The 15,199-nt window shown below is 37.0% G+C and overlaps 1 protein-coding gene across 5 annotated transcripts in view; it reads left to right on the forward strand.

Annotated features, from left to right (window-relative positions):
• The window catches only part of POU2F1 (POU class 2 homeobox 1), a 202,141-nt gene that overhangs the window by 173,620 nt on the left and 13,322 nt on the right, over positions 1 to 15,199 (forward strand). For all 5 annotated transcript variants that reach the window (XM_033199634.1, XM_033199629.1, XM_033199632.1 and 2 more), the window contains 4 exons: positions 264 to 443; positions 2,539 to 2,644; positions 13,073 to 13,418; positions 14,130 to 14,218. In XM_033199634.1, coding sequence (XP_033055525.1) covers positions 264 to 443; positions 2,539 to 2,644; positions 13,073 to 13,418; positions 14,130 to 14,218 — 721 coding nt within the window. The remainder of the gene's footprint in view (positions 1 to 263; positions 444 to 2,538; positions 2,645 to 13,072; positions 13,419 to 14,129; positions 14,219 to 15,199) is intronic.

Consider the following 15,199-nt stretch of genomic DNA (forward strand, 5'->3'; position numbering starts at 1 on the left):
TTAAAAGTGAAAAACTATAGATATTCAAGGATAACTTATTCTAAGTTAATATGAATAAGTTTAGTAGGCATATGTTCATTAGAACTTCTATCTACAGAATCTCTTTGTTGAAAGTGGCCCAATATGGATGGTCATATGTATCCCAGCTTCATTTTCTAACCTGTCCCTCCTCATTTGTTTATTTATATACTGATGTGATTATGCCAGTAGTTCAAAAGTTATTCCAAAGGATAGTTATTCCAAAGGATTTTTTCACCCTGCAGAATCAAAAGCCTACCTCGGAAGAGATCACTATGATTGCTGATCAGCTCAATATGGAAAAAGAGGTGATTCGTGTTTGGTTCTGTAACCGCCGCCAGAAAGAAAAAAGAATAAACCCACCAAGCAGTGGTGGGACCAGCAGCTCACCTATCAAAGCAATTTTCCCCAGCCCAACTTCACTGGTAAGAATAAAAAAATGCAAGCTCAAGGGCTAATTTTCACAGTTTTACAAATGACCTGTTAAATCAGTTTATTTCATAATGGTAATTTAATGAATAAATTGATCAAGTAAATACATATAAATTTATATTTTAGACATTATCAAGGTAATGAAATTCTCATGCTCGTGTGCTCTCTCTCGCTCTCTCGCTCGCTCGCTCTCTCTGTCTGCTGAGGTCACTGGTCTTGAGGTGCTCCTGCATGGAGGTTGAAATCTCATGTTGTTATTAACCCAAGAACTTCTTGGTCTATCTTATTTTTTATTTATTTTTCTATTTATTGTATTGTATTGTATTGTATTGTATTGAGACAGAGTCTCACTCCATCACCCAGGCTGGAGTACAGTGGTACGATCTCAGCTCACTGCAACCTCTGCCTCCTGGGTTCAAGTGATTCTTGTGCCTCAGCCTCCCGAGTAACTGGGATTACAGATGTACCCCACAGATGTACCACCATTCCTGGCTAATTTTTTGTACTTTTGATAGAAGCAGGGTTTCACCATGTTGGCCAGGCTGGTCTTGAACTCCAGACCTCAAGTGATCCACCGCCTCGGCCTCCGCCTCCCAAAGTGCTGGGATTACAGGTGTGAGCCACCACACCAGTCTTCTTTTTTTCTTTTCTTTTTTTTTTTTTTTTTTGGAGACAGAGTTTCACTCTTGTTGTCCAGGCTGGAGTGCAATGGTGTGATCTCAATTCACTGCAACCTCCGCCTTCTGGGTTCAAAAGATTCTCCTGCCTCAGCCTCCCGAAGTAGCTGGGATTACAGGCACCCGCCACAAGGCCCAGCGAATTTTTTTGTATTTTTAGTTGAGACCGGAGTTTCACCATGTTCTCCAGGCTAGTCTTAAACTCCTGACCTCAGGTGATCCACCTGCCTCAGCCTCCCAAAGTGCTGGGATTACAGGTGTGAACCACCGCGCCCAGCCCTCCTATCTTATTTTTTAAAGTGAACAATTCTAATTCTTTCATTGCATTTCCATCATACTCTTCTCTGGTATAGTTCATTAGATTACTGTGTAACCATGGGAGTAAATTTGCTACTGATTCCAGCTATCTCAGAAAATCTTTAGTTACTTTTTATTCGTGTTGAGTCCTAAAGCCCAATTTGTTAAACTTACACTCACATGATTAAGTGACAGCAAATTACCAGATAACTTACAGCTCTGAACTTGTATTAAGACAATCATCTCAGATCTTTTACTTTCAAACAACGTATGATCCTTTCCTATGAAGCCTCGTTGAGTAACTTCTGCTGTTTGCATTACTCCTAGACTGAAGAGACATACAGTGGTCGTGTGACTCCCTTGATTTTTAGGATGATTATTTCAGGATTCAAAAGATGGGAATATTGTTGAGTTTGCATTTCTGTTCTTTTTAAATTTGGTTTTATTTTATTTGAATGTCATTCCATACTGGCAGGCTTTTTAAACTAAAGTCAGCATTAAAAGCACATGTTAGTTTATTGAAGGTTGTAGTTGTTAAATGGTGGGTCTGTAGTCATAAAGTTATGAGATAGTTATGAAAAAGATAATTATTAAACAACAATTTTGTTTTGTAAAGGTGATGTTTATGTTGATTTGTACTAGAAGAAAGACAGTATCTCTTGCAAAACTAGAATTTTTTGTTATTTCAAAACGAATCAGTTTTTTAAAAAGTTTACTTCACATTATTTTCATAATTTTATTTTATTAAAACCAAACATAAGGCAATACTGCCCCCCCGCAGAGTCAAAAGTAAAAGTAACACGTACCCCAGATTCCCTGATCCTGTCAAATAGTTTTCTTATTTAAGTAAAGTTGATAATTAGTATAATGTTTCTTACCGACTTAGAGTATATCTGTCTCAACAATATTGAAATTTAGGAACTTTTTATTATTTATTTTTAAAACCTGGGCAGAGCTATTTGTGGTATCAGTGAACAACCATCTTCCAATAGCAGCTTTCCAAAATAGGATGTTAAGTGTCTCAATTCCAAGATCAAAGAGTGACTATAAAATCATTTCCTCTTTAAGTTTTGATTTTAAGTGCTTTGTCTGTGTTTTCATTTCTGACCTCAAGGTGGCGACCACACCAAGCCTTGTGACTAGCAGTGCAGCAACTACCCTCACAGTCAGCCCTGTCCTCCCTCTGACCAGTGCTGCTGTGACGAATCTTTCAGTTACAGGTAAGCAGCTGCCAGGCAATGCACCTGCTGAGCACATGGGAGGCCCATGATGAGTTATTATAAGAATCTGCCATTAAATTGTGAATTAAGGCTCTAACTAAAGAAGGTGTTGCTCATAAACATCAATTTTCTTTAAAATAATTCCTTTCCTTAAAAACCTTCAATAGCTGTGCCTTTTTGCATTCAGAAAAACATGCAAGTTTGTCAATTCATGAAGGTTATTTCCAGTCTGAACCTGATCTCCCACTAGTCTTTTGCCTACCCCACCCTCAACACACAGGAGGGCTGTTTACCTTTGTAAACATCCCTACACTGAAAATGTCCATCTTAGCCTGCTGTTCTTGATCTGTTATGGATAAAACTATACCAGCTTGTATGTCGGTTTTTCTTGGAAATGTTCTTTAGCTTCCCCAGGAAACTATTCATTTCCACGTATCTGTATTATAAATAATTTTATTTTCACACACCTGTCTTTCCCAATAGACTGCACTTCTCAAAAGATTTGAGTGTTCTTTTTGAACTCTTGATGCCTAGCGCCGTGCGTGACATACTCTGTAAAATTAATGGGTTTTTTTTTTTCCCTTTGGCCTCCTTTCAATAGCAAATTTTCCAGATAAATTTAAAATCACTTAGCACTGTCATCAGATTTTTTTTTAGTGATACATAGTGCATAACACATGCTGTAATTATTCACCAGGTTGGTTATTTGCTAGTAAATCATTGGGCAGATTAACGATATTTCTTATTGGAGCTTAATTTAACCTAGAGGTGGGAATTTTTATTTTTCTCACTTATGTTTTAAGTTTATAACGCCTCCTTGGTTCTATGACCTACCCATGATGTAAAAATTGAATAAATGGCTTTATATTATATTAAATTTCTACATTATTAGAACACTTTTTTTTTTTCTGCATCCAGTCATCCATTAATTTTTGCTTATGTTAAACAGTGTTTCTTGACCTCTTCTAGATGTTGGACCTTTTTAAGAATTTGAAAGCTACAGACTTTTCCTCACACAAAATAGACATGTACACAATTTTTAGTAAAATTTAAGGTTTATAAATGACAGCTCCCATCAACCTCCGATCCCAAGGCTATTTGTGGATACCTACAGGTTCCAGTTTTAAGAACCTTGGTTCAAGAATATATTTAAGAACCTTGGTTAAAAATATATATAATATTGAGCACTTTTACTTAATAAGCAAACTGTTAGTGATTGATTGGCATTGTGTCGGACACCAAGAACATGAAGTCCCATCTCTGAGGACCTTGTTGTCCAAATTGACTGCCAGTCACACGGTAAATTATGAACTGAATCTTACCCTCCCAACAAGTTATGTTGCTTTAGGTCTAAAAATACCTGTCTTTTACAGAAAATTTTTTTAATAGTTTACACATTAAGAACAAATAGCTTTGCAGTTTTCTTAAAATACGGGGAAAATCAAAGTAATTTTAGAGAGATTTTAATACTCAAAACTAGCTAAAAATTTGCATCAGTGTTTAATACTTCTTACCAGCCACATTTTCGTGAACTCACTCACTCAGCCTATTTATGTGGATCTAATTGTGATTTTTTTTTCTGACATGTTGATAATTTTTCCTGGAATGAATTTTTTTTTTAATTATTAAGAAACAACATTACTAGGAAATTGAAACAGGAAAAACAATCACAAGTACTATTTTTATTTTCTCTGTAAATCTTTTTTATATGTACATGTATGTATAGTTTCAGTAGTATTTGTACAGTACAGTATTTGATTGCAGCCTTATAAAACTCTAAGCAGAGGACTCAGGCTCGACCTGGACACCTGACCCACAAAACCTATGAGATGATAAATTGTGCTGATGTAAGCTGCTGAATTTGTGTCATTGCTCCTTGAAAGAGAAGAAGAGTCGGTGTCAAGTGGATTTTCTTTTCTTACTCTTTTGTCAGCCGTTGCTCTAAAGCATGCCCCCTTTTAATTTTTTTTTCCTCTTTGGACTGTAACTTTCTTGTACAGCCTCTTTTCCTCTGATATTTTTATACTGCCTTCTTTTCTCTGTTGAGAAAAGTAGCATGTTTCTTTATCATGTTCTTTATTAAAGATAGCCAGTGTCTTAATCATACAACTTATCTAATGCAGTCTGCTTTCTTCCTGAAGACTTTCTTCTTGGGATTTCTATGATTGCTTATTTTAAATTGTTTTCCTGAGTTAAATCCAGTGTTTCTCAGATCCCCTGTCTTCCTCTTTGATTCCTTTTTGTCTGGAGCATGTTCTCAAGTAATTTTATTTAGAAAGGTTACATGGGAGGTAAAATTTCAAAATGCAGGTATAACTGAGAAGTATTTATTTTGCCTTCACAGTTTTTTTTTGGAGTTTGTCCAGTTACAAAAGTATTTTTCCTTTGAATTTTGTTGTGTTTTAGCATCTAGTGTTGCTAATGAAAAGTGTGATTTCAATCTCTTTTTCCTTGTTTTTTCTCTCTATAAACCTTAAGAATTTTTTTTTAATCTTATACTGTTCTAAAATTTCACTACAAGATTTCAAAGAAGGGACCTTTTAAAACTTGCCCTCATTGGCCTTCAGGAAGCATTTTCAATGTGAATTAATGTCTTTCTTGAACTCTGGTAATTTATCTTTTTTTTTAAGTTAGAGTTTTTTGGCATTCACTCTGTTTATTCATTTTGTGCCATTTGTAATGTGCTGTTGGCTTTTTTCATTGTCTGGTGATTTTTGGTTATTTATTCATAGTGATGAATGCAAGATTACATTACTTAGTATCAGTAGCTTGCAAGGGTTTTTCCTGACATTGTGTAGCTTCTGTTACTCAAGAGTCCCCTCCCCTGAATGGAAGGGTTCGCAGTGAGCTGTGAATGTGAGTAAAAAACTGCCAGACTTTATTTCATCATATGAACAGGAAGCAGGCAGGCAAGCGAGGCTTTCTCTCATACTTTTCCAAAATGAGGGGTATCTTTACTCATGCTTGCAAGTGCCTACACTAGAATCCTTAGCGTTCCATAGTCAGATTTGATTTTCTATGAAGAGTAGGTGACATTGGTTCTGTTCATCTGAGAGGTCTGGTAGAAGGAGGGAAAGGCCCACTGTGAGAGCTATTATGTGAATAGTCCTTGAATCACCCTATTCTCTGACCCTGTTTCCATCTACCTCAGTATCTGACAAATAACTCTGAGCTGGGACTCTCCGTAAGGCTCCATCAGAGTGAATAATTTCCTCCTCTATCATAGTCTCCTGTGCCCTTCTGGACTATGGTTGATTTCTCCACCATCCAACTTCATCCTTTTTCTCATTTCTGCAAATCTGTCTGAATCTCAAATCCTCTGATATCTGTCACCAGAGCTCTTCTTCCCTTTTGTATCTCTTTACTATTATTTGGAATAGGATTTTTAGAAATGAAGGGAAAAACCATATCCTCAGTACTATCTTCTAAGAAAAATCATGTTTGATTGATGTGGTTGTCTTATTTTCCCATAGGTACCTTTGACACATAATAGGTCCTTGGTAAACATTCTAAAATAGATGCAAGAGTGATCATTGCCATACTCCTCCAGAAAGACAAGTGTTCCATTGTGTCTCAAAAACTTGTAAAAATTCCACAGCCCTTAATAATCTCAACCAAACATGCCCTGCCCCCAATTCATTTTCCAAAACATTTTTCATAATGACAAAATTGTTCATTCCTCAAAAAGATATAGCAACTATAATTATATAGCCACCTAACAACAAAGGCCCAAGATACAGTAAACAAAAAGGAATAAAATTCAAAGAAGAAACAGACAATTCAACAATAATAGTTTCAGATATATTATTTATTTGAGCTATGTTTAAAAAAAAAAATTCAGGCCATGTGCAGTGGCTTATGCCTATAAATCCCAGCACTTTGGTAGGCCAAGGTGGAAGGATCGCTTAAGTCCGGGAGTTCAAAACCTGCCTGGGCAACATAGTAAGACCTTGTCTCTACAAAAAAAAAAAAAAAAGAACAAAATTAGCCAGGCATGGTGGCACATGCCTATAGTCCTAGCTACTCGGGAGGCTGAGGCGGAAGGGTCACTTGAGTCTGGGAAGTTGAGGCTGCAATAAGCTGAAATTGTACCACTGCACTCCAGCCTGAGAACAGAGCAAGACCCTATTTGTAACAAAAAAAGTCGTGAAGGATATACAAGATTTGAGCACTATCAACCAACTTGTTCTAACTGCCATCTGCAGAACACTTGGTCCAGCAACAGCAGAAAACACATCCTTTTCATATACACATGGAACATCCATCTCCCAGGATACTTTTAGCCATAAAACAAGTTTCAGTAAATTAAAAAGGATTAAAATCATACAAAGTGTGTTGTCTGATGACAACTGAGATAAACTAGAAATTAACAATAGAAATAAATTTGGGAAGTCCCCATGTGTTTGGAAATTAAAACATGGATCAAAGAAGAAATAACATTCCTCCTGTGTTTTCCTATCAGGCCAGCATTACCCAGATACCCAAGCTTAGATAAATATCACAAGAAAAAAAATTACAAACTCATATTCCTCAGGAAAATGTAAACCAAAACTCTCAAAAGAATCTTAGCAAGTCAAATCCGGCAACATACTGAAAAAAATCAAACAATTATGTACATCATGGCCAAGGAGGATTTATCTCCCAGGAATGTATGGTTAGTCCAGTAACTGAACATCAATTAATGTAACACATAATAGTAGAAGAAAGGATAGAAACCACATAATCATCTCAGTGAGTACAGAAAATATATTTGTAAAAATCCAAAACCCATTCGTGATAAAAACTGAAATACAAAGGAACTGCCTCACCTGATAAAGAGCACTTACTAATACTCTCCAGCAAAGAGAATACTTAATGGCAAAAGACTGAATACTTTCCCCACTAAGACTGGGAATTAGGTAAGAGTGTTTGCTCTTGTGGACTTCTGATTAACATTGTCCTGGAGAGTATAGCCTCCAGTAAAGGACAGCAAAAAAATGAAAGACAGTTTGTAAAGGAGGAAGTTAAACTGCTTCTATTTGCATTATTCTATATGCATAAAAGTACCAAGGAATTCACCAAAAAAAGAAAGATATCTAGGACTAGTGAATAAATTCGGTATTGTTGCAGAATACAAGATTGATATATAAAAATCAGTTACATTTGTATATACTATCAATGGACAGTTCAAAAATGAAATTTAGGAAATAACTTGTATGTAACAGTATCAAAAGAATAAAATACTTAGGAATAAACTTAAGAAGTGTAAGACTTGAACAATGAAAACTACAATTTGCTGAAAGAAGTTAAAAGTCTAAATAAAGAGACATTTCATATTCCACATTCATGTTTTGGAAAACGAGGCATTCTTAAGATGACAGTTTTTCTCCAGCTGGAGATATGTGTGCATATCTCTCTCTGTCTGATTTCAAGGTTAATCCACATTGTAACACAAATATATATTTTTTATTTTATTTATTTCATATATATATATATATATATATATATATAATTTGTTTTCAGTTTTCTAGACAGGGTATTGCCCTAACACAGTGGCACAATCACAGTTCACTGCAGCCTCAACTTCCCAAGCTTAAGCAGTCCTCCCACTTCAGCCTCCCCAGTAGCTGGGACTATAGCCACATGCCACCTGCCCAGCTCATTTTTGTATTTTTTTGCGGAGATGAGGTTTTGCCATATTGCCCAGGCTGATCTCGAACTCCTGGGCTCAAGCAATTCACCCACCTTGGCCTCCCAAAGTGCTAGGATTACAGGCATGAGCCACCATGCTCAGTCTTCCAGCTTGATTTATAGATTCAACAAAATCATAGTAAAAATTCCAGCAGGTTTTTTTGTTTTGTTTTAAAGAAATCAATAAACTCTTTCGAAAATATACGTGGAAGGGACCCAGAATAGACAAAACAATTTTGAAAAAGAATGAAATTAGAGGATTTTCATGTCCTGATTTCAAGGTTGACTGTAAAGCAACAATAATCAAAGCAGTATATTACTGGCGTACATATAGATATATACAGTAAATGGAACTAAATTAAGAGTCCAGAAGCAAAACTTTGAATTTATGCTTTATTGATATTTGACAGAGGTGCCAAGGCAATTCAATAGGGAAAGGATAGTCTTCAACAAATGGTTCTAGGACAACTGGATATCCGTATGCAGAAAGAGGACTTTAGATCCTTACCCTACACCGTGCATAAAAATTAACTGAAATGGATCAAAGGCCTAAATATAAGAGCTGAAACTATAAAGCTTCTAGTAAATTAAGTGGGACAAAATTTTTGTGACCTTGGGTTAAGCAAAGAGTTCATAGACACAGCACCAAGAGAATAATCCATAAAAGAAAAAATATATTAGTAAATTCAACTTCATCAAAGTAAAATCTTTTGTGCTTTTTGAAGCACAAAAGCCGCAGACTGAGAGAAAACATTTGCAGATCACATATCCAATAAAGGAATTGTGTCTAGAATGTATAAACAACTCTTACAACTCAATAGTAAGAATATAAACAACTCCGATTTCTAAATGGACAAATGTTAGTATACATTTTACCAAGGAAGATATAGGAGTGACTAGTAAGCACATGGAGAGATGTGTGACGTTGGCATTACGTATTAGGGAAATGCAGATTAAAACCATAATGAGATACTGCTTTGTACTCACCAGAATGGCTATAATCAAAAAGACCCAAGATGATGAATGTTGGGAAGGATGTGGAGAAACTGGAATTTTGATGCATTGCTTGTAGGAATGTAGAATGATACAACTTCAGAAAACACCCTGGCAGTTCTTTTAAACATAAATTTAGCATCCTACCCAGCAATTTCCCCAAGAGAAATGAAGACATTGCCACACAAAAACTTTAATGTGAGTGTTCATATAGCAGTCTTATTTATAATATCCAAAAACTGGAAACAAACCAGTGCTCATCAACTGGTGAATGAATAAACAAAATATGTTGTATCTACACAGTGGAATATTATTCAGCCGTAAAAATTAATGAGGTATTGATTTGTGCTACAATGTGGATGAACCTTGAAAACAGAATGCTAAGTAAAAGAACCCAGATGCAAGAGACTACATACTGTATGATTCCATTTGTGTGGACATTTGTGTGAAATGTCCTCAAAAATCTATAGAGACAAAAAGCAGATAACTAGGTAGGAGTGTGACATGATTACAAACAGGCACAAGGGATCTTTTTTGGGAGTGGAAATGTCATAATCTGGGTTGGGATGATGGTTGTATAACTGTAAGTTGATTAAAAGTAATTGAATTTTAAAACTGGATGAATTTTCATGTGCTTACTAGTCACTCCTATATCTTCCTTGGTAAAATGTATACTAACATTTGTCCATTTAAAAATCTGAGTTGTCTATATTCTTACTATTGAGTTGTAAGAGTTGTTTATACATTCTGACACAACTCTCAGTTCCTTTATTGGATATGTGATCTGCAAATGTTTTCTCTCAGTCTGTGGCTTTTGAAGCACGAAAGATTTTACTTTTGATGAAGTTGAATTTACTGATTTATTTTTTCTTCTATGGATCGTTCTCTTGGTGCTGTGTCTATGAACTCTTTGCTTAACCCAAGGTCACAAAGATTTTGTCCTACTTTATTTACTAGAAGCTTTATTGTTTCAGTTCTTATATTTAGGCCTTTGATCCATTTCAGTTAATTTTTATGCATGGTATAAGGTAAGGATTGAAATTCCTCTTTCTGCATATGGATATCCAATGTATAAATTGTACCTCAATAAAAGCTGTTTGAGAAAAGACAAGACAGGGTGGGAAGCACAGGGCAGTGCTAGGTACTAGATACACACCTTGGCTGTCGCCTCCTGCTGCCCCTGTGAGGTGGGTGGTGGCATCTTATTTTGCTGTTGAGGACACTGAGGCTCAGCAACACTAAGTTCACCGGGGAAAGTTACCCAAGTAATTAAATTGCCAAGTTGCCAAGAATTTACAGTCAGGAAATACATACATTGATTAAAACATGACTTACTGGCTGGGATAATTTAAAGATAATTTGAAGTTGTTATACCATAATGCTTATATGACTTTTATATTGGAGACACCTAGAACAATTTTGAATGGTTCTGGAGTCATCATCTCCTGGCCTAGGTTAAATTCACTGATAAAATTTGACTGGAATTTTCTTTGTAAACTTAAGGGATTTAAGAAAACAGTTGGTGAATGATTTGAAGGTGGCCAGAGAGTAAAAAAATAACTATTTTAAGCCTTTTGAGCTCAAGATATTAGGACTTATAAAAATAGGCAATTTCAATTTCAGAACTTTGAAAGGGAAGTGGTACCCATAGGTAAAATCAGGTTAGATAAGGTGATAAATTGGTCAAAAAAAGATTGAAAGTACATTGAAATTGCTCAGCGTGGAAGAGAAATAAGAAAAGATGTTCACCTTGCTATACAACAGGGGGCATGTCTTAAGAGAAGATTAAAGTGAAAAAGGGTATGTGAATCTGCCTAACACAGGACCCTACACAACATCCAATGTTCAGTGGTAGATTGTTCTGAGAGATTTAGAACCAAAGAAGTAATGAATGAAAATAGAATTCATAGTATCTACAAAGGTGTAATGATACTTAGGGGCAGTGGCAATAAAAATAAATCATTTATATTTTTCAGAAAGGTAGACAGAGGAAGAAAACCTTCCTTTTTATTTACCAATAAGAACATTATGTTTACCTCATTCATTTGGCAACCACTTTGGCACAGCTTTATAGGAGGTGGAGAAAGTAGTGAGTGCTGAAATAGATGATGTCTGAGTCTCTCCCAACCCTGTGACATGTGATAAAAACTGAAGAGTGGAAATGAGAAGAGAGTTCAATTCTAGGTGTTCTTAGTACAGACCAGAGGAAGGTTTTAAAACAGATTTGGGAAGGACAAAATTGCCTGAATTTGTAACAAGGTTGTTATGAAAGAAGAGCATGTTCTGAAGCTTGATAAAAGATTTCATCACCAAAAAATGTTATTATTATATATATATATATTTTTAACAGAGTCTTGCTTCGTCACCCAGGCTGGAGTGCAACGGTGTGATCTCAGCTCAATGCTACCTCCACCTCCTGGGCTCAAACAGTTCTCCTGCCTCAGCCTCCCAAGTAGCTGAGATTGTAGGCTCCCACCACCACGCCTGGCTAATTTTTGTATTTTTAATAGAGACAGGATTTCACCACATTCGCCAGGCTGGTTTCAAACTCCTGACCTCAAATGATCCACTCACCTCGGCCTCCCAAAGTGCTGGGATCACAGGCATGAGCCACCACACCCGGCCTTGTCTTACCATTTTCAGTGGGGCTATTAGAGTTGTTTAAATTACATATGTCTTGTATTTCTGTTAGACAACGCTGATCTCAAACATTAAATAATCCTAGCGAATGTGTTTTAGTGTTTAGTAATGATATATTTAATGTTAGTCATTTATATCCAAATGTTCATTCTCCTTAAACCAAAAGCATAGTCAGGCACTTTTTTCTAAAAAGTGCCTAACAGATAATTTCTTTCTTGAGACAGAGTCTTGCACTGTCACCAGGCTGGAGTGCAGTGACATAATCTCAGCTCACTGCAACCTCTGCCTCCCAGGTTCAAGCAATTCTCCTGCCTCAGCCTCCTAAGTAGCTGGGACTACAGGCGCGTGCCACCACACCCAGCTAATTTTTGTATTTTTAGTAGAGATGGGGTTTCACCATGTTGGCCAGGATGGTCTCGATCTCTGGACTTCATGATCCGCCCACCTAAGCCTCCCAAAGTGCTGGCATTACACGTGTGAGCCGCCATGCCTGGCCTACAAATAATAATTTCTTAGATCTTAATTTTTATGCTAGCTTTTATGAGATTCATAGTATCATTGTGTGTTGTTTGTTTTTTTTTTAACCACAGTGGACTTTTTGAGAGCTAATTTGTATTACAGAATAGTTGCTTGAATGTAGAGAAGGCATGTAGTCATTTTTATTCTATGTTGTTGTTGATACTGAATGCTTAGAAAAGTATATAACTTTCTGTTTTTCTTCTCCTTGTTTTGATTTTTCTGAGGAGACCACTAAGGAGATTTCTGAATGAAAAGAGCTTTACAGAAATTTTTCGTCTTTTGCTTTCTTTTTCTTCCCCAGAGCAGTTGTATTCCATAATTAGAGCTTGTATGATTCTGTTGTTTCTTGAATAGGAAATAGGCAATGGAAAACTTCTCTGTTTCTTCCATTGCTCATATCTCTTAAAGTAGGGTTCCTAGCTGTGATTCTAAAATGTTTGGTTTTGTAGTTAATTTCCATAGAAGCACTAAACTAGGTCATTAAAGAACAAACTTACAAAGTGGTAGGTTAATTATTGCATTGATTATAGAGTTTAGCTGAGTAAAGCCACCATTCTTCCAAAACCATTTACAAAAGGTCATCTTCTAATCTGTTTCTCTTTTCAGGCACTTCAGACACCACCTCCAACAACACAGCAACCGTGATTTCCACAGCACCTCCAGCTTCCTCAGCAGTCACGTCCCCCTCTCTGAGTCCCTCCCCTTCTGCCTCAGCCTCCACCTCCGAGGCATCCAGTGCCAGTGAGACCAGCACAACACAGACCACCTCCACTCCTTTGTCCTCCCCTCTTGGGACCAGCCAGGTGATGGTGACAGCGTCAGGTTTGCAAACAGCAGCAGCTGCTGCCCTTCAAGGAGCTGCACAGTTGCCAGCAAATGCCAGTCTTGCTGCCATGGCAGCTGCTGCAGGACTAAACCCAAGCCTGATGGCACCCTCACAGTTTGCGGCTGGGTAAGGCGCTTTCTCATCTCGTTGACATCTGAGGTGGAGGTCATCCCTGGAATTACTCATAGGGGAGACTTTGCATCACTGACTTAACTGGGGGAAAAAATGTCTTTAAAGCAGTCATCTCTTTGAAGTGGGCTGTTTTGTGATCATACAAGGACCTTGATTATAGTTTAAGTTTCTTAACACCCTGGGAAGGGCAGTAGTCGTACCTTTGTTTCCAGATGAAGACCCAGAATACCAGGCCACTAATTACCTTAGTGACGGGGCCAGGAAGAAAGCCCAAAACTCTGAACTCTTATTTTCCCCATTAAACTCTCTCAACTGCCTACTTCCTAATTCTCAAGCATAGATGAGAGATGTAATGGGAGTCTCAATTTTATACTGTTATTGTCACACATAAGAATTATCTTGTAAATATATCTTTTTCTCTAGAATGTTTCTTTCATTTTGGAAAAAAAGAAATAAGTCATTCAAAGAAAGGTCAAAATGACTGTAAAAGTTTTACATTTTGTGCTGATCATAACCTCGTTTGTACAAGTAAGCATCCAGGAAAGCAGTAACTGAGAAACACAAACCATAGAAGAGTAAAGAAAAGTAAATATTTCCACCTGTTTCCCCAGCTGGATTTTCCTTTTGTAAGTTCCTTTTGGTGTGTTGTCAAAATGAGACCTGCGTCTCCATGGTAATAAAGTGACTCCTCTTTTGGACTTGCAGAGGTGCCTTACTCAGTCTGAATCCAGGGACCCTGAGCGGTGCTCTCAGCCCAGCTCTAATGAGCAACAGTACACTGGCAACTATTCAAGGTCAGTAGAAGCCTTTTTCTCTCTTTGGTGGTGTGCACACATGTACACGTGTGTGTGTGTGTGTGTGTGTGTGTGTGCTTGAGAGAGAGAGACACAGAGAGATGGAGGAAGTCTGCTTTGCTAGAGGTAAAAGTGATGGGAAAGATAGTCAAATGCTGACTAACGTGTTCTTGAGAACTAAGAAAATGTCCTCATTAAAAAGCTTTGTAAGAAAAGTATAGGTGTTAGTATGTGAGTAAAAGCAGGAAATATATTTAGTTTGGTATATGGTAAGAAACCAGAACTTTTATGCTGATATTGATCTTATGTGAATAGACTTGAAACCAGATTTTTTTCCCCTGATAAGTTTATCCCAAGTATTAATCCAAAACCCATCTCAAGGCAAACTTGACCAAGTAAGACTCTCCAGTCCCCATCCCCACTCCTGAGAAAGCTGTGCATAGGAAAGTCCTATGATGAATGAACATTGGAACACATCAGGTGGACCTCAGGAGTGCTTTTAATTCTCATTAGGTTCTGCTCTTTTTATATCACCATTAGTGTAGAACATATATTCTGTTGGATTATAATGTCTCTTTTCCAAGTTCAGCTGGGTTCCTTTTACTTTTTAGCATGTTACCCAGGGCAATATTCGTTCCATATAGTGAAGGGTTCCACTTGTTTAGTACCTAAGCTTTCTGTCTAAAAATGTTTACTGTTATGTGATTCAGGGAGACAATCTGAGAGACATCACTAATGAATTAGAATTTTTTTTCTTAAAATAGTTTTGATGAGAGGCTGAGGCAGGGGGATCACTTGAGGCCGTGAGTTCAAGACTGCAGTGTGCTATGATCATGCCTGTGAATAACCATTGCACCCCAGCTTGGGCAACACAGTGAGACCCTGTTTCTTTAAAAAAAAGAAAAAAAAGAAAACCGTGGTTTGTGCGTAAATGAGAGTTCTCAGGGCCAAAAATAGCTATTCGCCAACCTAAATTAAGAT

This window comes from Trachypithecus francoisi, unplaced genomic scaffold (genome assembly GCF_009764315.1).
Source record: "Trachypithecus francoisi isolate TF-2019V2 unplaced genomic scaffold, Tfra_2.0 Lachesis_group5, whole genome shotgun sequence".
NCBI classification, from domain to species: Eukaryota; Metazoa; Chordata; class Mammalia; order Primates; family Cercopithecidae; genus Trachypithecus; species Trachypithecus francoisi.